General features: G+C 45.1%; 2 protein-coding genes across 5 annotated transcripts; one reads left to right on the forward strand and one right to left on the reverse strand.

Moving 5' to 3' along the window:
- RPUSD2 (RNA pseudouridylate synthase domain containing 2) lies at nucleotides 1,096-6,879 on the reverse strand. Its single transcript, XM_021097613.1, is given in 4 exon segments — nucleotides 1,096-2,036; nucleotides 4,237-4,472; nucleotides 4,475-4,532; nucleotides 6,244-6,879. Coding segments are annotated over 4 exon segments (1,650 nt in total). The 5' UTR covers nucleotides 6,865-6,879; the 3' UTR covers nucleotides 1,096-1,301.
- On the forward strand, nucleotides 13,012-24,652 carry C1H15orf57 (chromosome 1 C15orf57 homolog). Of its 4 annotated transcripts, none has more exons than XM_021097619.1 (4): nucleotides 13,012-13,164; nucleotides 15,357-15,612; nucleotides 20,960-21,116; nucleotides 23,678-24,652. In XM_021097619.1, exons 2-4 carry the CDS (start codon nucleotides 15,369-15,371, stop codon nucleotides 23,814-23,816), a joined length of 540 nt encoding a protein of 179 aa, XP_020953278.1. In that variant the 5' UTR covers nucleotides 13,012-13,164; nucleotides 15,357-15,368; the 3' UTR covers nucleotides 23,817-24,652. The 4 variants fall into 4 exon arrangements, with proteins under 4 accessions (XP_020953278.1, XP_020953287.1, XP_020953284.1 ...); XM_021097625.1 differs by having other exon boundaries at nucleotides 13,021-13,164; nucleotides 15,362-15,612; XM_021097621.1 differs by having other exon boundaries at nucleotides 13,120-13,354.

Below are 25,319 nucleotides of genomic sequence, written 5' to 3' on the forward strand. Positions count from 1 at the left end.
CTCCTATTCATTGCAGCATTATTTACAATAGCCAAAACATCAAAACAACCTAAGCATCTAAAGATGGATGACTACAATGGAGTATTACTCAGCTAGAAAGAAGGAAATGAATGGAACTTGAGGGCATTATGCTAAGTGAAATAAGACAAAGAAAGATAAATACCATATGATCTCTCTTCTATGTGGAATCTAAATATATATTTATATAAATATATAAAAAAATCATATATTTGATAAGGGGTTAATACCCAGAATGTGTAAAGAATTCCTTCATTTCAACAACACAAAATCAAATAACCCAATTAAAAAATACAAAAAGAACTCAAATATGCTGCTGTGGAAAAGTTTGGTGACTCCTCAAAAAAATAAAAAGAATTACCATATGACCCAACAATTCCACTGCTTAGTATATAAAGAATGGAAAACATATTCAAACAAAAATTTGCACACAAATGTTCACAGCAGCACTATTCACAACAGCCAAAGGGTGGTTTGTAACACTGAAAACATGCTAAACAAAAGACAACAGATACAAAAGGTCATATATTATATGATTCCATTTGTATGAAATATCCAGAATAGGCATATCCATAGAGACAGAAAATTGACTACTTTTATCAAGGGCTGGGAGGAAGAAGAAACAGGGAATAGCTGTTTAATGAGTACAGGTTTCCTTTTGGGTGATGAATGTTTTGCAATTAGTTAAGAGGTGATGGCTGCACAACACTGTGAATGTATGAAATGCCACTAAACTGTCTATCTTAAAAGGTAATTGTGTTAAGTGACTTTTATCTCAATTAAGAAAACAAAAAGAGGAGTTCCCGTCTTGGCTCAGCGGAAATGAATCCAACTAGGAACCATGAGGTTTCGGGTTCGATCCCTGGCCTCGCTCAGCGCTCAGCAGGTTAGGATCTGGTGTTGCAGTGAGCTGTGGTGTAGTTGCAGATGCGGCTTGGACCTGGCATTGCTGTGGCTGTGGCATAGGCTGGCGGCTGCAGCTCAAATTAGATCCCTAGTCTAGGGTGCGGCCCTAAAAAAGACAGGAAAAAAAAAACAAAAAGAAACAAGCAGTAAGAAAACCAGACATATAAGGTGTTAGAAAAAAAAGAGATCTATTTACAAACCAAAAAAAGTCCCCAAACTGTAGCTGGAGGGAGAAGAAAGAAGGAGGTATGAGCAGTTCCTTTAAGAGCCCAACCTCACCCCTGAGAAACTGAGTACAGTGTATGTGGTCAGCTCCTACTACCCATGGCCTATTCCTCTTCCAACCCAAGAAGTAACCCCTCCATTGGTCACAGCCCTCAGCCCTCTTGCCAGTCATCCTGAGCCCAGGCAGGCATTGGTGAAAAGTACTCAAAGCCTGGCCCTTTATAGCAGAGAGCATGCAAGAACATCACAAGGTCCTGGGGCAAGGGGTCCTGTCGCACCAGCCGGCACTCTGCACAGAGTGGGTCTGTTTCTTGATTCACAACATCCATTTTGGCTGCCTTCCCTAGTGCCAAGGGCACTGTGTCCAGATCCTGAGGGGCTGCCTCAACTGCTCCATCCATCTTCTGGGCAGATGCAGCCAACTCTTCTACATGGTCCTTGCTCAGCTCTGAGGAGGGTGCTGTAGAGTCTATGAGACCAGGGGACAGGTCGCCCTCACAGAGATCTAGCACATCCAGGCTCTGTTTGGCCTGGTGCTCTGCCACAAGGTCCCGAAGTAGTTCCTCATCTGTCTTTGGAATGTGGCCGCCTCGGCCTCGGGAGGGGCCCCAGGCAACTGAGTTGTAGATGGGGTCATTGAGGATGGGATGGCCCAGGAACTGGAGGTGGACTCGGATCTGGTGCGTGCGGCCTGTGAGTGGCCGGCAGCGTACCACGCTGGAGCAGCCATTGTAGCTCAGTCGCTGGAACACTGTCTCACAGGGCTTGCCCCGAGGATCTACACGGCAGACCCCTACCTTGTAAGACACCACCAAGATGGGTTCCTTGCAGGTTACTTCTTCAGCAGGGAACTCCCCCTCCACCCGGCACACGTATTCCTTCTCCAGCTAAACAGGAAGAAAGAGGGAGCAAGTCAGCACAAAGCCTAAACTCATGAAGCCCAAATCCCTACAGTGATAACGAATGTACCCATGTCAGACAGAAGAGGATTCAAACCCCAGCTCCACCACTGGCCAGCTGCACAATCCTAGGCACATTACTTAGCCTCTTTCTTTTTTGTGACTGTGCCTGTAGCATGTGGAAGCTCCTGGGCCAGGGGGTCAAACCCATGCCAGAGCCATGGCAGTAACAACCCTGGACCCTTAACTTGCTAAACCATGAGAGAATTCCTATTTAGCCTCTTTAAATCCCGTTAATTTGTCTAGAAAATATTTGATTAGAAAAGCATTTACTGGAGTTCCCATTGTGGCGCAGTGGTTAACGAATCCGACTAGGAACCATGAGGTTGCGGGTTCGGTCCCTGCCCTTGCTCAGTGGGTTAACGATCCGGCATTGCCGTGAGCTGTGGTGTAGGTCGCAGACGCGGCTCGGATCCCGCGTTGCTGTGGCTCTGGCGTAGGCCGGTGGCTCCAGCTCTGATTTGACTCCTAGCCTGGGAACCTCCATATGCCGCGGGAGCGGCCCAAAGAAATAGGAAAAAGACAAAAAAAATAAAAAATAAAAAATTGAAAAAAAAAAAAAAGAAAAGAAAAGAAAAGCATTTACTGGGGTTCCCGACATGGCTCAGTGGAAACGGATCTGGCTAGTATCCATGAGGACACAGGTTTGATCCCCGGCCTTGCTCAGTGTGTTAAGGATACAGCATTGTCATGAACTTGGTGTAAGTCAAAGACACAGTTCGGATCCCATGTTGCTGTGGCTGTGGCGTAGGCCAGAGGCTACAACTCTGATTCGATCCCTAGCCTGGGAACCTCCACATGCCATGGAGGTTTTCCCCCCCAAAAAAAGAAAGAAAAGCATTCATTTCAACAGGGCTGTTTTAAGGATTCAGTTAGCTGTGGTCTAATATACTTGGTGCTGAGCATGGTATAAACATATTATAGCCAGATCCAGAATTACAAGGCTCAAGACCACAATGACTACCATTTAACTTTTCTACCCAAGCTCTTCCACCTCCATCCAGAATCTTTCTACCAAGTAAGCTCTCCCTACATTCTTAAAAACCTTGCTCAGGAATTCCCTTGTGGCCAAGCAGTTAAAGGGTCCAGACTTGTCACTGCTGTGGTGAGGGTTTGATCCCCATTCTGGAAACTTCTGCATGTCAGACATGGCCAAAAAACCTTGCTCAGTCTGCCAACACTTTAAAACTTTAGGAGTTTCTGCTGTGGCACAGTGGGTTAGGAATCTGATTGCAGCAGCCTGCGTCACTGCATAGGCAAGGGTTTGATCCTTGGCCCAGCACAGTGGGTTAAGGATCCAGCATTGCCATAGCTGTGGTATGGGTCATCACAGATGTGGCTTGGATTCACTTCCTGGCCTAGGAACTTCTATATGCTTCGGGTATATCAAAAATAACAAACAAACAAACAAAACCACCTCAAAACAGCAAACTACTGGGAGTTCCCACTGTGGCTCAGAGGAAACAATCTGACTAGTACCCTTGAGGAAGTGGGTTCAATCCCTGGCCTCGCTCAGTGGGTCAGGGATCCGGTGTTGCCATAAACTGTGGTATAGATCGAAGATGTGGCTCGGATCCCATGTTTCTGTGGCTATGATGTAGGCCAACAGCTACAGCTCCATATGCCACAGATACAGCCCTAAAAAGCAAAAAAAAAAAAAAACACAAAAAACGGCCAACTACCAAGAGAGGAGATATAAATCAACTCTATAAATATCTTGTGAAACACAAGAGATAATAACCTGTCTCTGGCAATGTAAGTGTTGACTTTCCTGAAGATAGGAGGCTTGACCAGGCTCACTTCAGATCCAGAACTCAGTGACACTTTTTGTTTGTTTGTTTGTTTAGGGCCACACCCAGGCTAAGGGTCGATTTGGAGCTATAGCCACTGGCCTACGCCAGAGCCATAGCCATGCCAGATACCAGCTGCATCTGCAACGTACACCACAGCTCATGGCAACGCTGGATCCTTAAGCCACTGAGCGAGACCGGATTTCAAACCTGCTTCCTTATGGATACTAGTCAGATTTGTTTCGCTGTGCCACAACAGGAACTCCAGTGACATCTTTTCAACACAGAGCATTCATGAATGCAGGAAGTAACCTGAAGGAGGCAAAAGCTTGTCTCACCTGCCGGTCCCGAACCTGTTCATGAATTCTCTCTGAGACGGCCGCTGTCTTGGCAAACATGAGGACCCCGGACGTAAGGCGGTCAAGTCGATGCAATGGGTGTAGCTCTTTGAGTTGGTGCTCCTTGCCCAGGATAAAGATGACCGTGTTGTGTCGGAAGCGGCCACAGGGGTGGACAGGAATGGAAGAAGGCTTGTCTACAACTACCACATCTTCGTTCTCGGCCAGCAGGCGACAGGTTCTGCTGTAACTGGTGGCTCATGCCTGTGCACTGTGTTCCGTAAGAAGTCATTGTCCTGCGAATGACATAAGGCAATTGGTCAGCCCAAGGGCCAGCCACATGTAATCAGTCGACTTTACAGTTTCCTCCCCTCTTCCTTACTGGCCTGGAAGAATGGTCACAGTACATCCTGAAGCAGAAAAAGCAGTGTGCACAGTGGATCCTCATTTTGTAAAATCACAGACACACAGGCAGATAGGCACTGAAAAAGTGCTAGAAGGACATTCATAAAATGTTAATGGTGACATTTTTGGGTGGTGGGGTATGCATTTTTTTTTGTTCTGCTCATTTGTATTTCTATACAACGGTTATAATTAAAAATTAAAATTTTCTAAAAGGAAAAACATTAATTTTTCTAAATTATTTTTCTAAAATTAAAATTTTCTAAAGTATCACTTATTGTGACTGTGAACAAACACCAAGCTCTAAGTCCAGAGATTTGGGCTCCAGACCTGAATTTGCCACAGGCTTACTACACACTTTTTTTTTTTTTTTGCTTTTTAGGGCCACATGTGCATATGGAAGTTCCCAGGCTATGGGTCAAATGGGAGCTATGGCTGACAGTCTACACCACAGCTACAGCAATGTGAGATCTGAGCCGTGTCTGCAACCTACACCACAGTTCATGGCAATACCAGATACTTAACCCACTGAGTGAAGCCAGGGATCGAACCTGTGTCCTCATGGATACTAGTTGGATTCATTTCTGCTGAGCCACAAGGGGAACTCTTTACTACACACTCCTACAAAAGCCACTTAGCTTTTCTAGGCCTCAGTTTCCTTATCTGTAAAATGTGAGGGTCAGTCCAGAACCGTGCTTCTCAAAATTGGGACAGAAGAAAGGATTCAAACCACTCATTCTACAAAAGAAAAAAGTGCCTTGTGAACTCCCACAACCTTGGAGAGCCACTTCTACTGACACAGGTGTCTGATATCTCTTAGCTGTGATGTAATTTTAAAGGATCAAAGCACTGGGCTAGACAATTCTAGTCTCTATTCCTCTCATTTCACAAGTTTATCACATCAGGCTGTACGATAAATGTAGAACTTGTAAGAACACAGGCATTGGGAGTTCCTGTCAAGGCTCAGCAGGTTAAGGATCTGGCATTGCTGCGAGCTGTGGCGTGGGTCAGAGGTGGCTTGGATCTGACCCCTAGCCTGGGAACTTCCATATGCCGCACCTGAAAAACAAAGACAAAACAAACAAAAAAAGAAAACAGGCATTGGAGGTGGCAGTGCTGCCTTACCTCTGTGAGGTTTACCTTAGTTTCCTCAGCTTCCTAACAGGTAAGAGGTGGCAGCATTATCCACTCCACAAGGCTGTCATTAGAATTAAATGTTAAAGTACATAAAATGCTTAACTTTGTGCCCAGCACAGAGTCAGGGAATAAAAATGATGGTCTCCGTTATTACTATTTGTACAGAGATCTACAATGCAAGGTGGAAAGTCATCTGGGCCAGTGCCACAAGGCTGCATAAAAGAAGCTATAAGAATTCCAACTCCTGGCAACACAGAAGCCCCCTTGATAGAAGGGATAAGTGGACTGAGTTCTGAAGCATACAGGCTGTCTACTTGCAAAAATGGGCACTAAAAGAGTGTTCCAAATGAAAACGAGAACGCTTCAGAATTACCCCTATTTTACCCCAATACTTATGCCCTGGTAACTGTGAAAAAAGCCTTGCCCCTTTCCTTGCCCGCTTCCGGGCAGGCCCCATCAAGACTCCACCTTGAGCACAATGCTGAGGTCCTTCACGGGCTCCTCATTGAGGTGCAGGCGGCCCGCCCTGACCGCTGCCTCGTAGTAGGCCAGGGGCTGGGCTCGGAACTCGGTGCTGAAGACGTGCAGCAAGCTGTGGCCCACCCAGCGGCCTTTGCAGTAAGTCTGAAAGTCAAAATAGTAGGGCCGCACTTTGCGCAGGCCGCCCTCGAAATAGTAGCTGGTCTCGGCAAAGTGCTCATCGCTGAAGCTAACCCCTGCCCGTCGCTTCTTCGGGGGCGGCACGACACGCTCTCCGGTTGCGCCCCGCCGCTTCTTCCGCTTGCCTGGGCCGGGGGCTACGACCGGGGCCTGCTCCTCGATCTCGGAGGCCTGCTTCGCGTCTCCCGGGGCCAGCTCCACTCCAGGGCCCGCAGGCTCCAGGCTCTCTTGCGGTTCCCTAGGTTCGCCACCCGCAACTCCGTTTTGCTGAGCCGGGGCCTCCAGCCCGCCCGCGGCCTCGGCCCGGGTCGAGAGTGTTTCCGCCATGGGGTCCCTGCGGTCACCCCAAGTCCTGGCAAAGGTGAGACGCCGGAGGTTGGAGCACACTTGCCTAAGAACCGGGAGCCACAAGCGGCCGCCCAGCCACATAACCACGTGGCCGCGGCTTCTGGGTCGCGATCTGAGGACGTCACTTGGCATCAACCAATCATTGAGGCCTCGTGCCGGGATGGGACTGAGAGGGGAGTAGGAGCGAAGGGGTGAGTTGAAAGAGTTGAGAGGCTAGGAGAATGACTCATTAAAAGTGGAGATAACGTATAGATATGCTCAAAGTCTTGCGTCTGGAAAAACTCTTGAAAGGAGTTATTTAAAACAAAATAAAATGAGGATTTCTAAACTCTGGATATACTAAGAATCACTGTGTTGTTTACTTTAAAAAGATGTGATAGTTTGTGACTTAACTCGGTAAATTTGATATATATATGTAATTAAACTCACACACCCCAGAAGCAATGTTTTTACACTTGTCGATCCCCCTAACATCATGAGAAAGATTAGAGATCTCCTAGTTGCTTCCCATATGCTCCTGTCCCGAGATTAAAACTGCAAGTGGATCAGAAGATGTATTTGTCAGAGTTCTTAAATGCAAAATACTGAAACCAAAATACTTAAATGCAAAATACTGAAACCAATAATTTTTAATTTATAAAAGAGGAAATTTATTATTATTATTTTTTTAATTTCTTAGGGTCACACCCGCGGCATATAGAGGTTCCCAGGCTAGGGGTCAATCAGAGCTATAGCTGCTGGCCTATGCCCCAGCCACGTCACGAAGATCCAAATTTAGGCTGGGACCACACCACAGATCATGGCAACGCCAGATCCTTAAACCACTGAGCAAGGCCAGGGATGGAACCTGAGGTCTCATGGATGCTAGTCGTATTCGTTAACCGCTGAGCCACAAAGGAAACTCCAAAGAGAAAATTATTGAAAGGATATTACTGCCTCATAGAATTCACAAGAGAAAATTTAAAAAGAGCAGAAAGATCAACTGTTGGTGGGATTGAAGGAAAAACTATACACCCATACATTACTGGTGGAATTGTGCATCTGTCACACTCTTCTCAGAAAGCAATATGGCGTTTAATGAAATTTAAAACCGTACACACACTCACATACTCTTTAACCTAGCTATGCCATTCATGAGAATCCGTCCCTGAGTAAGAAAAAAAAATGTAGGTAAGGGTATATATACAAAGGTGTTTACTGCAATGTTGCTTTTTAGTGACCAAAAAATGGAAGCAAAGCAATCGCCCACTAAAAGTCGAATGAATGGATACATCATTCTTCATCACAAAATTCTGTTCATAACCATTAAAAAGAATGAAATCAAGCAAGTGCGGTTGACATAGGTTTTGTGGAATGAAAATAATAACGATAATAGCAAGCACTCATATATAGTGCTATTTTAAGTGCTGTATGTATTTTAACGCAGTGAATTCTCATAATAACCCTATAAGTGCTACCATCATTTTCCAGATGAGGTCACTGAAGCCCAGAGAACCTACAGGCAAGTAAATGGCGAGAAAAATAAGAGCCAGAAATGTGTAACATGATATAGTCTTTGTAAAAAATCTATTTAAAAAATGTATATTGTGTAATTCATTTAAAAAAAAAAAAGAATTCACAAGAGAGTTGGCGAACAAACTCAGAAACAGCCAAATCAAGAGAAGCCAAGGCCTCTGAGAACCAGCCACATGACAAAAAGGTGAATTTCATGGAGTGTGAATTACATTTCAATAACTTTTTGTTTGTTTGTTTTTGGCTGTGCCTATGGCATACAAAAGTTCCTGAGACAGGGATCAAACCCAAGCCACAGCAGAGGCACAAGCCACTGCAGTGACAACGTGGGATCCTTAACCCAATGCACCATAAGGGAACTCCTAAAGTTGTTATTTAAAAAAACAAAAAAAAAAGAGGAGTTCCCGTTGTGGCTCAGTGGTTAACGAATCCAACTAGGAACCATGAGGTTGTGGGTTCAATCCCTGGCCTTGCTCAGTGGGTTAAGGATCCAGTGTTGCTGTGAGCTGTGGTGTAGGTTACAGATGCGGCTCAGATCTGGTGTTTCTATGGTTCTGGTATACACCGGCAGCTATAGCTCCGATTAGACCCCTAGCCTGGGAACCTCCATATGCCCCGGGAGTGACCCTAGAAAATGCAAAAAGACCGAAAAAAAAAAAAAAGAGTATTTTTCAGAACGTGTCTGAAGCACAGACAAGGAGAGATCTAGAGAATGAGACCCTGTACGATTGTATAAATTCTTGCTACGCCCATGTGGTTTATGGATTAGCAACGTGGGCAACATCTGGCAACTTGGAGCTGCAGAATATTTTTCCTCCTTCCCTCCAGACCTGCTGATTGAGAATCTGCATTTTTTTTTTCTTTTTAGGGCTGCACCCTCGGCAAATGTAAGTTCCCAGGCTAGGGATCACATTGGAGCTGTAGCCCCTGGCCTGCTCCACAGCAACTCGAGATCCAAGCCGTGTCTATGACCTACACCACGGCTCACAGCAATGTTGGATCCCTGACCCAGTAAGTGAGGCCGCATCCTCATGGATACTGGTTGGATTTGTTTCCGCTGAGCCACTACTCTGAGAATCTGCATCTTAACAAGATCCTCAGATGATTCATCTGCATATTAAAGTTTAAAAGGCTCTGCTATAGACCATGCTAAGTAGACTTCTGTCACACTCTTTGGAGATCGATGCTTTGGAGATCCAGCATCAAAGATCTTCTTTGTGTGGAGAATTTCCCAGATAAAGTACTGTCTCTAAGATGTGGAATCCAGAAACTGTCCTTCCTAGCCTCACTTGCAATTTCGTCATCCATCACCTGAGCTCTGATCAGGCAGGATCTTTTGTTCAGAGGCAAACAGCAGAGGAAACAGGCACAGTGTGGAATCCATATCTGACATGCTAGCATTGGTGGCATCTGGTTTGGGGGACGACAATGGGGGAGATTCTTGTGTCCAATGCCCTGATGCTGTGTCTATACTCAGTGGCATTGGGGTGCTCCCTGAGCAGTCCTCAGTGATGTTTAGACACTGTTTCTGGCTGTATAGATCTCTAAGTCTGACTCTTTGGCCCATGTGAATTTCTTGATATCCTTTAATCCTGTAGTGTACAATAGAGAAGTCTTTAGCCCTGTGTGGCTATTTAAATTTAAATAAATTAAAATGAAAGAAAATTTAAAATTCAGTTCTTCAGTTGCACAAGCTGCATCTCAAGTGCTCGATAACAAGATGATGCTAGTGGCTACCTTATTGGACAGATTAGATACAGAACTTTCCTATGATCCTAGAAAGTTTATTGTACAGAGCAGCTTTAGTTAATTCCTTTTACGGCTTAACTGGCTAGAATGAGCTCTATTGTTTGAATTAAGAACTCCACCTAACTTACTATGATAAAGATTTAAGTCTTTAATTTTATTTATTTATTTATTTATTTATTTATTTATTTTTGGCCTCGCCTGCCTCACGTAGAAGTTCTGGGGACAAGGATGGAACCCACATCACAGCAGTAACCAGAGGCACAACAGTGACAGCTGCCAGATCCTTAACCTGCTGAGCTACCAGGATCTTAAGTCTTTCATTTAAGAGATGTGGGGGAAATCATCAAAGAGTTTCTGGGGTGTGTGTGTATGGATGCTTGTGACATGATCTCACCTCCATTCCAAAAAGATGACCCTGGTTGCAACATGGAGATGAGATTAGGTCTAGGCCCAGTTCGGTGTAGTCCTTGACCATGAAGGTTCTAATTTAAATATTCAGACACCATACAAATTTGAACATTTGCTAAACATCACTTGGCTCTAGACATACAGAGGTAAGAAAGACACAGTTCATGGTTTCATTGAAGGCCTAGGCTGGAAGAGGATACAAATAAAAAAAAACATGTGTACAGGGAGTTCCAGTTGTGGCGCAGTGGTTAACGAATCCGACTAGGAACCATGAGGTTGCAGGTTCGGTCCCTGCCCTTGCTCAGTGGGTTAACGATCCGGCGTTGCCGTGAGCTGTGGTGTAGGTCGCAGACGTGGCTCAGATCCTGTGTTGCTGTGGCCCTGGTGTAGGCTGGCGGCTACAGCTCCGATTAGACCCCTAGCCTGGGAACCTCCCATATGCCGGGGGAGCGGCCCAAGAAATGGCAAAAAGACAAAAAAACAAAAAAACCCAAAAAACCATAAACATATGTACAGGAATTCCTGTCGTGGCACAGTAGTTATCGAATCCAACTAGGAACCATGAGGTTGCAGGTTCTATCCCTGGTCTTGCTCAGTGGGTTAAGGATCCGGTGTTGCTGTGAGCTGTGGTGTAAGTTGCAGACGCAGCTGGGATCCGCGTTGCTGTGGCTTTGGTGTAGGCTGGCGGCTACAGCTCTGATTAGCCCCCTAGCCTGGGAACCTCCATATGCTGTGGAAGCGGCCCTAGAAAAGGCAAAAAGACCAAAAAAAAAAAAAAAAAAGTGTACAAATCACATTGTGGTTATAGCTGAGTCTAGAATAGAGGGATGCTGACTGCCCTCATGTGGCTTCCCAGTGTGAGCAGTCCTTAGGTAGGGAGAGACCACCAGGGCCTATGGTTTCAGCTTTGCAAGTCCAGAATCTGGTTTGGATTTATTCAACACACACAGTAATTACGCTCAGAGGACATGGTAAGGATGACTATTTGCTAAATTATAACTGTAACTTTTTTTTTTTTTTTTTTGGTCTTTTTAAGGCCGCACCCTTGGCATATGGAAGGTCCCAGACTAGGGGTTGAGTCAGAGCTGCAGCTGCTGGCCTATACCACAGCCACAGCAATGCAGGATCCGAGCTGCGTCTATAACCTACACCAGCTCATGGCAATGCCAGATGCTTAACTCACTGAGCAAGGCTAAGACTGAACCTGAATCCTTGTGGATGCTAGTAGGGTTCGTTACCTCTGAGCCACAACGGGAGCTCCATAACTGTAACTTTAAATTTTAAAAAAGTATTCAATTTTATACCAGTCACTATTTGTGCCTACTGTTAAAGTCATCCAAATCCTAGTATCAAGATATTTAAGAGGCCAAATTTGATCAAGAGTTTTTTGGGGGGTTTTTTGTTTGTTTTTTTGGTGAGCAGGAAATTAGAGAAAACTTCATAAGTTGAAAGACCATGAAGGAGCTCAATGAAGCACCAGTAAACCTATGACAATGATTCTTTTTATGAATCAGATACTGCCAAATTCATGTCACCAGGTTGGGTGGCAATTGGAAGACTCTGGGGATCCGCCCACTCTTGTATATTCCCTATGAATAAGCACTGCAAAATCTTGCCTATTATTTGCTCCTTTGTTTTCTAACCTTCTTGCTTTCCACTTCCTTCTGTTTGCCTGTTCTCTTTAAGAATGGTTATGTGAATAACAGGATACCTCATAGTTCCCTTCCACATGGTGGTGGTTATTACCACATAGCCACATTGATTGGCTTTGGACACATCTAGATACTATATCCTCAGTCATATTACTTCTATGGATAGTTGGCTGATGTCTTCCTCACATGTTTCTTTGGGAGAGAGAAACCAGCCCTGGAAATTGGGGATTGGGTTGGGAGGGTTGCATCTCAGCAAACTGATAACCCCTGAAGGATATCAAAGCCCATCTCCTTAAAAAAAAAAAGCCTTTTGATACATACCTTCCATGACCACTCTCTCCTTTATGTACTCTAGCCACAGTTCTATTTCTCTATAACTCTTTGCTGTTATTTATAAACATGCCTGTCTCCATGGCTCTTCATCCTAAACTGTAAAGCTGGGACCCATACCAAGTCTTAACTGTCTTCAATTCCCACTTAACACAATGCCTAGAACACAGCAGGAACTTGATGGCTAGTGACTAAATGAGAGAAAGTTTCGGTGAATGGGACATGGATCTCCCGTGATAGTAAGGAAAGTGATCCCCTCTATTCCCCAATCGAGGGGCAAAATTGCTCTAACTTGCCTATAGAAGGGCTCAAATTTTCGGAGACAAACACCAACTCAGAGAACTGCCGAGATTAACCTGCCCAGGGAATCAAGAAAAGTCAAGCCTTTGGAAACCGGGCTTCGCTATTCGAGCAGGAAACGTGGAATGCGCTGTCCTTGATTCTGGAAGGCACATATAAAAGCGGAATCAGCCCCGCCCCAGGAAAGACAGGGGCCCGGGGCGTGTTCTGCATCGTTTCCAGGCAACAACAGTCCCGCCCATCTGCTCTTCACTTCCTTACCCAGCGAGCTCCGCTCGACCAATAGACCAACAGAACATCGCCAGATTGGACGGTAGTTGGAGGACTCTGGGGGTCCGTCACCCCGGAGACTCCGCCCCCCCCATTTCTTCCCGGCTGCTAGAGACTGACCTGAGCTGAGCGTTTGCGGGTCGCTGGGCGGGTTGTTGCGGTAGGTGAAGAGGCGCGGGGGTGCCTATGGTTTTGTATCCCCGGCTCCGGCCGCATCCAGAGATACCACAGAGGGGCCGAGAGGCCTGACTCGTCCAGCCTTGCACGTCCTTCAGGCCGGAGTAAATGAGGCCCGGAATCTGGACACTAGAGTTCTCCGCATTGGTCTGGACCAGGAGACCCGGGCTCTGGTGCGAGCAAAGTTTTGGTTTGGGTGGGTTCAGACGACTTAGGGGTGGGGTTGGCGCTTCATTGTGGTCCTTGACATCAGTTCACCAGGACCTCCGTCACGTATTTGGCCCTTTTACTTCTGGGCCCTTGCGCTGGCAGGGCTCTCTCTCATGGAATTATTCAGACCTTTTTCCAGGCAGCCTTCCTAATCACAAAGGAGCCTCCAGAAAGCAAAGAAAAGAAAAGCGTCCGTTCATTCTACTAGACTAAATAGTTATGAAAGCCCCCAGGCTTTGTGGGTAACCCTTCCTACTTATCTCTGCTCAGGGTACTTTCAGTTAGTCCCCAACAGGCAGAGTGGGTAAAAACATGGCTTTTGGAGCCACACAGATCTAGTTTCCATTCAAGGATTCACTCTATCAGTAATGTGCCTTTGACAAGTTACCTTTCTGATCCTTAGTTTTTTCGTCTGTAAAATGATGAAAATATCTACCTCTTCGTCTTTCTTTCTTTGTCTTTTTAGGGCCCTACCCACAGCATATGGAGGTTCCCAGGCTAGGGGTACAATCGGAGGTGTAGTTGCTGGCCTACACCACAGCCAAAGAAACACCAGATCCAAGCCGAGTCTGTGACCTACACCACAGCTCAGGGCAACGCTGGATCCCACTGAGCAGGGACAGAGATGGAACCCCCAAGCCCATGGTTCCTAGTTGGATTTGTTTCTGTTATACCACCAGGGAGCTCCCTCTTTTTTGTATTTTTAGGGCCACACCCACAGCATATGGAAGTTCCCAGGCTAGGGGGAAAATTAGAGCTGCAGCTGTCAGCCTACACCACAGCTCACAGCAGTGCTGGATCCTTAACCCCTTGAGCAGGCCACAGACCAAACCTGCATCCTCATGGACACTAGTTGGGTTTGTAACTCACTGAGCCACAAGGAGAACTCTTAAAATTTCCATTTTTATTATTTATTTATTTATTTATTTTTATCTTTTGTCTTTTTAGGGCCACACCCTCGGCATATGGAGGTTCCCTGGCTAGGGGTCCAATCAGAGCTACAGTTGCTGGCCTACGCCACAGCAACTTGGGATCCAAGCCACGTCTGTGACCTACATGACAGCCCATGGCAATGCTGGATCCTTAACCCACTGAGCAAGGCCAGGGATAGAACCGTCAACCTCCTGGTTCCTAGTCGGATTCGTTAACCACTGAGCCACTATGGGAACTTCCTAAAAGTTCCATTTTAAAAAGACAAACTTCATTATGAAAACAACTTGTGTGCAGAGCCAGAAGAGCAAACCCATTGAGCAAACCCATTACCCTTTTGTCTCCTTTTTATATATAACATAAGAATATGATAGAAGACATTTTAAATTTTGTTAAGAGAATTTTTTTTTTTTTTTTTTTTTTTTTTTTTTTGCTTTTTAGGGCCACACCCACAGCATATGGAAGTTCCCAGGCTAGGGGTTGAATCAGAGCTACAGCTGCCATCCTACACCACAGCCACAGCAACTCAGGATCCAAGAAGAGTCTGCAACCTATACCACAGCTCACGGCAACACAGGATCCTCAACTCACTGAGCGAAGCCAGGGATTGAACCCACCTCCTCATGGATACTAAGTTGGGTTCATTACAGCTGTGCCACAACTGGGAACTCCAAGAGAGACATCCTTTTTTTTTTTTTTTTTTTTGTCTTTTTGCCTTTTCCAGGGCCACTTCCTGCTGCATATGGAGGTTCCCAGGCTAAGGTCCAATCAGAGCTGTAGCCACCGGCCTATGCCAGGGCCACAGCAACGGGGGGGGGGAGATCCGAGCCGCATCTGCGACCTACACCATAACTCATGGCAACGCCGGATCTTTAGCCCACTGAGCAAGGCCAGGGATGGAACCCGTAACCTCATGGTTCTTAGTCGGATTCATTAACCACTTCGCCATGACAGGAACTCCAAGAGAGACTTCTTAAAACGCTATTAACTTCCTTCCTAAGCCAGTCCTTATTCAATTGAACATCTGTTTTTCAGCTCAGATTCCAAATGAAAATGTTTGAGAGCGTTGACTCCACAACCACAAGATCTGGCCCTGATCTTTGGGCTGAAATCTGTTCCTGTCTGCCACATCCTGACCAAGAGGATGGTGCCAGCAATGCCTTCTCAGACTCCTTTATGGATTCTTACCCTGTAGGCACAGGCCAGAGGGAAGCCCCACACTTTCCTGAGCAGCCAGCTATAAAGCCTTGGGCTCCCTTGCAGGATTCAGAAGTGTATTTAGCGTCTCTAGGTAAGTTAGATGGCTTTCTTTTCTTCTTTTTTTTTTTTAATCAGAATCTGGCGATTTTAAGGAAGCATGTTGAAGTTCTGTTACATCAAACCTTGTTTTCTGTTCTTAAATTTTCTTTTTTTTTTTTTGGTCCTTAGCACATGTATTTGTCAGATGTAATTCTGGGGTGAGGGATTAGGTTGGTATTTGGGAAGGAGCCTCCCTTCCCTTGTACATCCCTTAAAACAGTCTTTGTCACCTCTTATCTCTGTTTTACTTAAATTTTTTTTTTTTTCTTTTTAGGACCACACCTCTGTGGCATGTAGAAGTTCCTGGGCTAGGGCTTGAATCAGAGCTGTAGCTGCTGGTCTATACCACAGCCACAGCAACTCGGGATCCGAGCTCAGTCAGCAACCTACACTCACAGCAACACTGGATTCTTAACCCACTGAGCGAGGCCAGGAATCAAACCTGCATCCTCATGGATACTTGTCGGGTTTGTTACCACTGAGCTACTACAGGAACTTCTGTTTTACCTAAATTCTGCTTCATTTATTCATTTATTCTATAGAATGCTCTTGTCAACTATTAGTCGCTCATATATTCAGATAACCCAAAAGTGTCAAACTTTAAGCCATTCTGAAAGAAAAGGTCATGACCCCAGAGCTACATGAGGATTTTTTTTTTTCTTTTTCGGCTGTACCCGAGGCATATGAAAGTTCCTGGGCTAGGGATCTAATCTGAGCCACAGCTGTGACACAATTCACAGCTGTAGCAATGCCTGATCCTATCCACAGCATTGGGCTGGGGATTGAACCAACGCCTCCACAGAGACAAGCTGGATCTCAACCCACTGTGCCACAGCTGGAACTCCTACATGAGGATTTTTGATGCTACATATGTAATAGATTGTTGGGATGGGAATATATTGAGAAAATTTATTCTGCCTCTTGTTAGCCATTTTACTTTTTAAATATTTCCTGAACACATTTCACTGTCCTGTCCTGCCCTTATGTGTAAGTATTTAGACTCCAAACACAGGAAAGAGATTTACATTGTCTCATGCTAGAGGAAAGAAAAATAGCAGTTTAGGGCCGTGATTGCCAGACTTCATTCCCATCATGGCTCAGCCATTTATAACCCGACTAGTATCCATGAGGATGCAGGTTCAATTCCTGGCCTTGCTCAGTGGGTTAAGGATCCGGCATTGCTGTTGCTGTAGTGTAGTTGGCAGCTGCAGCTCTGATTCAGCCCCTAGCCTGGGAACTTCCATATGCCACAGGTACAGCCCTAAAAAAATAAAATAAAAAATAAAAACATCTATTACAGAGAAAGACTAATATCATATCACTTATATGTGGAATCTAATAAAAATGATACAAAGAACTTATCTACAAATCAGAAACAGAATCACAGATTTTGAAATCAAATTTATGGTTCCCAAAGGGGAAACATGGGGGGGAAGGGATAAATTAGGAGTCTGGGATTAATATATACACATTACTATATATAAAACAGATTACAAACAAGGACCTACTGTGTAGCACAGGGAACTCTACTCAATATTCTGTAATAACCTGTATGGGAAAAGAATCTAAAAAAGAATGGGTATATGTATAACTGATTCACCTTGCTGTATACCTGAAACTAACACAACATTGTAAATCAACTATACTCTAATTAAAGTTTTAAAAAATCGATGGGATGCATTGGTGTGTCACAAAACAAACCTGGGAATAATTATTTGAGGAAGGAAAGGCAATTGAGGAAGAAGAAGCTTTTGAGGAAGAACAGAAAGAAGATTCAGAATAGAGTTTACATGATTGCCAAGACATTTCTTGGAAAAAACAAGAGGAATTTGATTAATGATGTACTGGAGGAAAAAGTTATAAGAAAAACATAGGTGGAATGATGGAAAATGAGAAAGATGAAGGTGTGATATGAAATTTGTTGGGAAGCCATCAGAGATGGGATAGTAATACTTGCAGCAATGGCTGAGGAAGTTAACAATTCTGTTGTGGTAGTCAGAACATCTGTTTAATGATGTTAAGTAGAAGAGGCAACAGTTGGAGAAAGCTGGAGAACCAGATCCTTTGGCTTGTTGGTACTCTGTGCCCAGGGGTTATAAGAAGTTTTCATGGATTCGGTGATGTTTTTGATTGATGAAGACTGGTTCAGAAAGTTAAAATCCACTGATCCTTTCTAAAACCAGTTAAGGAGGTGATTAAAAAGTCCTTTCCTGAAGAAAATGAGAGCCATTTCTGTTGCCTCTGGCAGAGTCTGGGAGGGAGTGGCAGGCAGGTTTGGAGGATGCAAGGGTGTCAGTTCTGCCTGATCACACCTGGTCAAGGACCCAGCACACTCGGAGGGGAGAAAACCTTTTCCAGCTCCCAAGACTACTTCAAGGCCAATATAAAGATTGGGGGGGGGTTGTTTGTTTTTGTCTTTTTGCCTTTTCTAGGGCCACTCCCTCAGCATATGGAGGTTCCCAGGCTAGGGGTCTAATCCGAGCTGTTGATGCCAGTCTACGCCAGAGCCACAGCAACGCGTCTGCGACCTACAGCATAGCTCACAGCAATGCCAGATCCTTAACCCACTGAGCAAGGCCGGGGATCAAACCTGCAACCTCATGGTTCCTAGTCGGATTCGTTTCCACTTCGCCACGATGGGAACTCCTTGTTTGGCTTTTTCTTTTTTGGCCACACCTGCAGCATATGGAAGTTCCCAGGCCAGGGATCAAATCCAAGTCAGAGCTGCAACTTATGCCACAGCTGCAGCAATGCTGGATCCTTAACCTACTATGCCTGGGCTGGGCATTGAACCAGCATCTCCACAGAGACAAGCCAGATCATTAACCCACTGTTCCACAGCTGGAACTCCTGAAGATTGATTTTATTGCCAAATAAACTTATATTAGTGAATCCATTAAGAGCAACAATTAAAAACTTTTAGCCAGTTTAACATGAGATACACATAACCCTTTTCATATCCTCTGGGAAAAACTCAAGTATTAAACATTTATCAACTGCAGGGTGTTTTTTTTTTTTTTTTAGGGGTGAACTTTTTTTTTTTTTTTGGTTTTTTTTTTGCTATTTCTTGGGCCGCTCCCGCGGCATATGGAAGTTCCCAGGCTAGGGGTCGAATCAGAGCCGTAGCCACTGGCCTACGCCAGAGCCACAGCAACGCGGGTTCTGAGCCGCGTCTGCAACCTACACCACAGCTCACGGCAACGCCAGATCATTAACCCACTGAGCAAGGGCAGGGACCGAACCCGCAACCTCATGGTTCCTAGTCGGATTCGTTAACCACTTCACCACGACAGGAACTCCTAGGGGTGAACTTTTGGTGGTAATATATAGCAACAAAAGGTGTTTGTTCTGATCAGTGGGTTCTAGCTGATGTAGCCTGTTTAGAAATGAAAACAAGATTACAAATCATAAGGATTCTATTGGTCCTGGGTTTGATGTCCACCCTTCCCCTCCAAAAAGTCATCATTTACCCTTTTATTATAGTTGAAGGCAAGACCAAATTAAAGCAGAAGGCAAATGGTTATACTTTTCTTGTCTTCTTCAAAATGCAAAGAGTGATTAAACAGCTATCATCAGGAAGCCATATGCACCACTCTCAAAGAGATTACAAGATTTTTTTGTATGTGTCTTGTTTTGTAGGGCCACACCCACGCATATGGAATTTCCCAGGCTAAGGGTCGAATCAGAGATACAGCTGTTGGCCTACATCACAGCCACAGCAATGTGGGATCCAAGCCACGTTTGCAACCTACACCATAGCTCACAGCAACATGGGATCCTTAACTCAGCAAGGCCAGGGATCGAACCCGTGTCTTCATGGGTACTAGTTGCATTCGTTACCACTAAGCCATGATGGGAACTCCAAGATGTTTGCTTTTATTAGGCTCCAATATCCAGGCCACAAGTAGAACAGCTTTTTAAAAATATGTATTGGGAGATTCCTTTTCTTTAACCAAGAATTTTTTTTTTTTTTTTTTTTTTGTCTTTTTAGGACCATACCTGCAGCATATGGATGTTCCCAGGCTAGGGATCCAATGGAGCTGTAGCCACTGGCCTATGCCAGAGCCACAGCAACGCAGGATCCAAGCGGCGTCTGTTACCTACACCACAGCTCATGGCAATGCCAAATCCTTAACCCACTGAGTGAGGCCAGGGATCAAACCTGCAACCTCATGGTCCCCAGTTGGATTTGTTTCTGCTGCGCCACCACAGGAACTCCAAAGAGCTCATTTTTCATGGAAGGCAAATAAAGGGAAATGTACCTTTTTCTTTTTCCTTCACAATGTCTTCATTCTCCATTGTATCAAAAAATGTTTAACCCCATAGGTTCTCATAAATAAATTGATGGCATGTTTTTCTTTGAAATCACAGAGGCCCAGCAGGTACCTCTCTAAGGAATGCTTGTTTTTTTCTGGCTTGACATGTGTATACTATCTTTTTTTTTTTTCAACTCCTGAAAATAGTCTCTCTGAGGAGTAAATGGTTTTTCTTTTGGTTACAGTGTCATAAAGTGGTTTCCAAACGTCTTGAGAAAGAATTAGAGAAAATGAAGATCCAATGACCATTAGACATGATGATATTAGACACTAACATTGACTTGATGAGAACTCAATAATAAGAAACCTTTAAGATTTCTAAACTCGATAATAAGAAACCTTTAAGATTTCTATGTGTGATTAAAGCCTTGAATAGGGGAGTTCCCTTCATGGCTCAGCAGTTAACGAACATGACTAGCATCCATAAGGATGCAGGTTCGGGCCCTGGCCTCACTCAGTGGGTTAGGGATCTGGTGTTGCTGTGAGCTGTGGTGTAGGTGTCAGATGTGGCTCAGATCTGGTGCTGCTGTGACTGTGATGCAGGCTGGCGGCTGTAGCTCCAATTGGACCCTAACCTGGGAACTTCCATATGCCACACCCATGGCCCTAAAAAAAAAAAAAAAAAAGAGTTCTTGGAGTTCCTGTTGTGGCTCAGTAGTTAATAAACTCAACTAGTATCCATGAGGATTCGGGTTTGATCCCTGACCTTGTTCAGTGGGTGAAGAATCTGGCATTGCCGTGGGCTGTAGTGTAGGTTGCAGTTGAGGCTCAGATCCCAGGTTGCTATGGCTGTGGTGTAGGCCAGCACCTGTAGCTCCAATTCGACCCCTAGCCTGGAAATCTCCATATGCCATGGGTTTGGCCCTAAAGACAAAAAAAAAAAAAAAAAAAAAAAGGAGCTCTTTTTCAGGGAGTGTGCAGCTACTCATCATTGAGAGAATCTTTAAGTGGGCATTTTGTATTTTAGATTAGTTTTGTTCCATATTCACTTTCCTTGTTAAGCTCGACTTTCTCTCTCTTTAGAAAAGAAACTGAGAAAAATCAAAGGTTTAAATCAGGAAGTGACTTCCAAGGACATGCTTCGAACCCTGGCCCAAGCAAAGAAAGAATGCTGGGATCGGTTCCTCCAGGAGAAGTTAGCATCGGAGTTTTTCGTGGGTGGACTTGATTCTGATGAGAGGTAAATGGTTCCCAGTATAGTTCCAGGTGACAGTGTGTTTCATTGAAGGCATTTCTCTTCCTCTAAAGAATTCAGGGAGGAATTCTTATATCTGGGTTCAGATATAAGTTGATATCAACATCAGCTTTTCGGAGCTAAAATCATCTTTTGTAAGGTTGCTTTATTTGCTTTTAGCCCAGCAGCAGATTTTTGCGAATGAGTATTTTGGCCAAAAAGCGAATTTGTCACCTACATCTTGATCACAGATTGAGGAGAGTTGAGAATAAACCATCATCTTCATTTTTAAGCACATAGTGTGCTTGAGAAAGTAGTTATCGATCAACAGCTGGAACCATGTCTTTTTACCCTGACTCTCCATGGCCTCACAGAGTTTCTGTCATATTGTAGATACTGAAATTTGTGTAGATACAAACGAATGAATGAATTTCTTAAGCATCTGCTGTGTGGAGGCACTGTGCATGATATCAAAGGAGTAGAGAGATGTAAGGATGGTTTAGACAACCCTCCCCTTTCTGGGGGGTCCTCAGGGAAAGATGACGTACATTGACATACCTAACAAAACAAAACAAGGCAGCATAAAAAAAGAGCAGATGAATGGAAGTAGCCTTGGGTTTTGGGAGTTGAGAGACCATTGAGCTCCCTCTGGGCTCTGGTTTTGGACCAGAGAAAGACAGTATCTGCAGGTGGGCTGGATGCAGAAAGGAGCAGAGGGCATTCTGCTACAAAGAGTAGGATGGTGCTCGACACCTGAGATAGTAACTCTGTCACTTATTTGTTGTATGTACCTGGGTAGTAACCTGTGTGTGCCTCAGGGTCCTGCTCAGTAAGCAGGAATAGTAGCTCTTACCTCATACAGTTATTATGAGCACTAAATGAGTTACCATGTACAAAGCACTTAGAACAGCGTCTGGCACATAATCAGTTCTATGCTTGTTTTTTTTTTTTTTTCAGTTGCACTCAGGGCATTCAGAAGTTCCCAGGCCAGAGATCAAACCTGCACCACAGGAGTGACCTTAGTCACAGCAGTGACAACACCAGGTCCTTAACCTGCTCAGCCACCAGGGAACTCCAGCTATCCTTTTTTTTTTTTTTTTTTTAAGACCACACCCACAGCATATGGATGTTTCCAGGCTGGGGGTCAAATTGGAGCTACAGCTGCCCGCCTACACCACAACCACAGCTATGCCAGATCTGAGCCATGTCTGCAACCTACTCAACAGCTCATGGCAACGCCAGATCCTTAACCCTCTGAGCAAGGCCAGGGATCGAACCTGCAACATCATGGATACTAGTTGGGTTCATTACTGCTGAGCCACAGACAGGAACTCCCCAGCTATTTTTTTTTTTTTTGTCATTTTGCCATTTCTAGGGCCACTTCTGCAGCATATGGAGGTTCCCAGGCTAGGGGTCTAATCAGAGCTGTAGCCACTGGCCTACACCAGAGCCACAGCAATGCTGGATCCGAGCCACGTCTGCAACCCACACCACAGCTTACGGCAATGCCGGATCCTTAACCCACTGAGCAAGGCCAGGGATCGAACCCGCAACCTCATGGTTCCTAGTCAGATTTGTTAACCACTGAGCCATGACGGGAACTCCCTCCCCAGCTAGTCTTAATATTATTCTTCCTAACAGAACTTTAAAGTTTAATAAGAAATTATTCAAAATGAAAATCGGTGAGGGAAACATTTTGTAGTGAGACTGTGTGGTTCCTCATGTATGTGAAGGCCAGGTAGTTGACCCTCTCGTGGTATGCTTTTGGCAACGGAGTCATGGGCTGGGGAATCCTACTGTCTGCAACATAATCCCCCATTTTAGGTGTCAAAAATCTGCTGGTTATGGCTTTATTTCTTGGCTTATGACTTTTTGCTGTTAAAGAGCCTAGAATGAGGTTTACATTCTTTCTAGTCATTTGTATTTTACCATGACTGTCTAATAGCCTTAGAGTGGAAGAACATGGGTACTTAAGGAAGGTGAGAGGGGGACAAAAAAGAGCCCTCTGGCATAGTGGCCATTCCTTTGTGGGAGACATTGCTACTCAGGTGTTTCCTTGGCATCCTGCTGGAGAATGAACTAAATGAAAAATAGAAAAAATCGTGCTTAGCGCAACTAAGCACTGTATGTATAATTGAACCTCAGACTACCTCAGGTGTAAGAGATTTCAAGATGCTCTGGTTTCTGCCTCACTAATAATCTGGTATTTATTTGAATGTTTCCTCCCCTTGACAATTTCTCTTCTCTCCGGTTTTGAGTTAAAAAAGACAGGACTGAGGCATAAGCTGTTCAGCTATTCTCATCAAGCCTTCAGAGACTCAGCATTTGAAGGGGGCCGGGTGCTGCTTATCGCCCAAGTACCCACCAGGGGGTAAATTATGCCAGGAAGCTGCCAGGATGCACAGCTGTCAGAGGAGTAGCTGCGCTCCCCATGTTAGCCGTGAAAAGCAATCATAGGAAGAAATTGGTGGGGGGCAGGAAGGCAGTCTTTGAGTAACTGAGATCATCATTAAGTGATTAATCTGTAAGGTCTGATGCTGCCACCCCATTCTCCTGTTCTTTCCTAGCACCTTGGAACATTTCAAGAGGTGGCTCCAGCCAGATAAAGTAGCCATCAGTACGGAGGAGGTCCAGTATCTGATTCCTCCAGAGTCACAGGTGGAGAAGCCATCGGCCGGGGAGGAGCCAGCAGCGGCGGAACAGTAAATTACACACGCACACGCCAAGCAGCTGTCTTGGGTCCGGAGGGAACAGCAGAGAGCTTGGCGTCAGCAGCAGCAAGGAGAAATCTAGGGAGGGAAAAAGCCCAAGCCTTCCACTCTGCCAAGCAAGCAGCTGTGGGCCCCTGAGGACGTGCAGGGGTTGGCACATGTGACTGGTTTGAGCAAAGTGACTGACCCAGTGAGTGCTGGATCAAAATACCACCTCCCTCTCTGTCTCACAGCTTGCCTGAGCTCTGTTGCTGCAGGAGAGAAGTCTGCTAAGAATCTAGTGAAGGACCAAGTATGAAAGTATTTGGAGAAATTGATGCCCTTGTGTATAATGTATAAGTTAAATGAGCCATTTTTTTTTCTTGCCTCTGGATATTCCTGCCTGCGTCCCAAGCATTCCCTTGGTAAATTGTCAGGGGTGCCTTGGGCCAAAGAAAGTGAAGTCTGCCTCCTTGAATCCAGGCCCACTGGGGCTTCTTTAACAAGTCCATAATAAATACAAGGACTTTAGGAAAGAAGCTAGGCTTTTCCTTCGTCTGATTTGTTCCTTGTGGGAAAAATGGACGAAAGAAGTGTGAAAATGTGGCTGTTTCTGTGTGTACATATACATTTTTTATTTCATGTGTGGTTTCTCCCCTAACTTCCTTCTGCACTTAAAAAGGGCCAGGTTCCAAAGTAGACTTGTAAATATGGTGATAGTGATATTGGAAACCACTCCTGAATATTTCCATGTCTGCTCCTTGTGGCAGCTTTCCTGGCTGAGCCTGTTTCCTTCCTTGTTTATGGTGTTCTTGTTCAGTTTGTATTGTCCATATAAAACTATTCTCATCAGAATAGCTGTGTGGGTGGTGCTATTGACCTGATTCCTCCCAGAGAGATGCTCCCAAGCCATGATGAGGTAAAGGCAAATGCATGTCAGCACAGAAGAGCTGGTAACCTTTGCCAGACTCCTGTTTTCATTTTTTGGGTTTTTTTGTTTGTTTGTTTGGTCTTTTTAGGGCTGCACTAGTGGCTTGTGGAAGTTTCCAGGCTAAGGGTTGAATCAGAGCTGCAGCTGCCAGACTATACCGCAGCCACAGCAACGCCAGATCTGAGCTGCATCTGTGATCTACAGTACAGCTTGAGGCAACACTGGATCCTTTAACCAACCGAGTGGAGCCAGGGATTGAACCTGCATCCTCATGGGTACTAGTCGGATTCTTAACCTGCTAAGCCACAATGGGAACGCCTCGATTCCTGGTTGTTTTTTTATTGGTCTTTTTACGGCCGAACCCGAGGCACATGGAGGTTCCCAGGATAGGGGTTGAATCGGAGCTGTAGCTGCTGGCCTATGCCACAGCCACAGCAACTCGGGATCCAAGCCGCATCTGCGACTTAGACCACAGCTCACGGCAATGCTGGAGGTTGAACCCACGTCCTCATGGATATTAGTCAGGTTCGTTAACTGCTGAGCTATGATGGGAACTCCCCAGATACCTGTTTTTAACATGTGCCTTCT

The sequence above is a fragment of the Sus scrofa genome, chromosome 1 (genome assembly GCF_000003025.6).
Source record: "Sus scrofa isolate TJ Tabasco breed Duroc chromosome 1, Sscrofa11.1, whole genome shotgun sequence".
NCBI lineage: Eukaryota > Metazoa > Chordata > Mammalia > Artiodactyla > Suidae > Sus > Sus scrofa.

Excerpts from the sequence above, each read along its gene's own strand:
- C1H15orf57 (XM_021097619.1), top strand. The coding sequence starts at position 15,369 with ATGAAAATGTTTGAGAGCGTTGACTCCACAACCACAAGATCTGGCCCT. Across the intron at positions 15,613-20,959 it reads AGTGTATTTAGCGTCTCTAG|AAAAGAAACTGAGAAAAATC; the intron begins GTAAGTTAGATG and ends CTCTCTCTTTAG. Across the intron at positions 21,117-23,677 it reads GGACTTGATTCTGATGAGAG|CACCTTGGAACATTTCAAGA; the intron begins GTAAATGGTTCC and ends GTTCTTTCCTAG.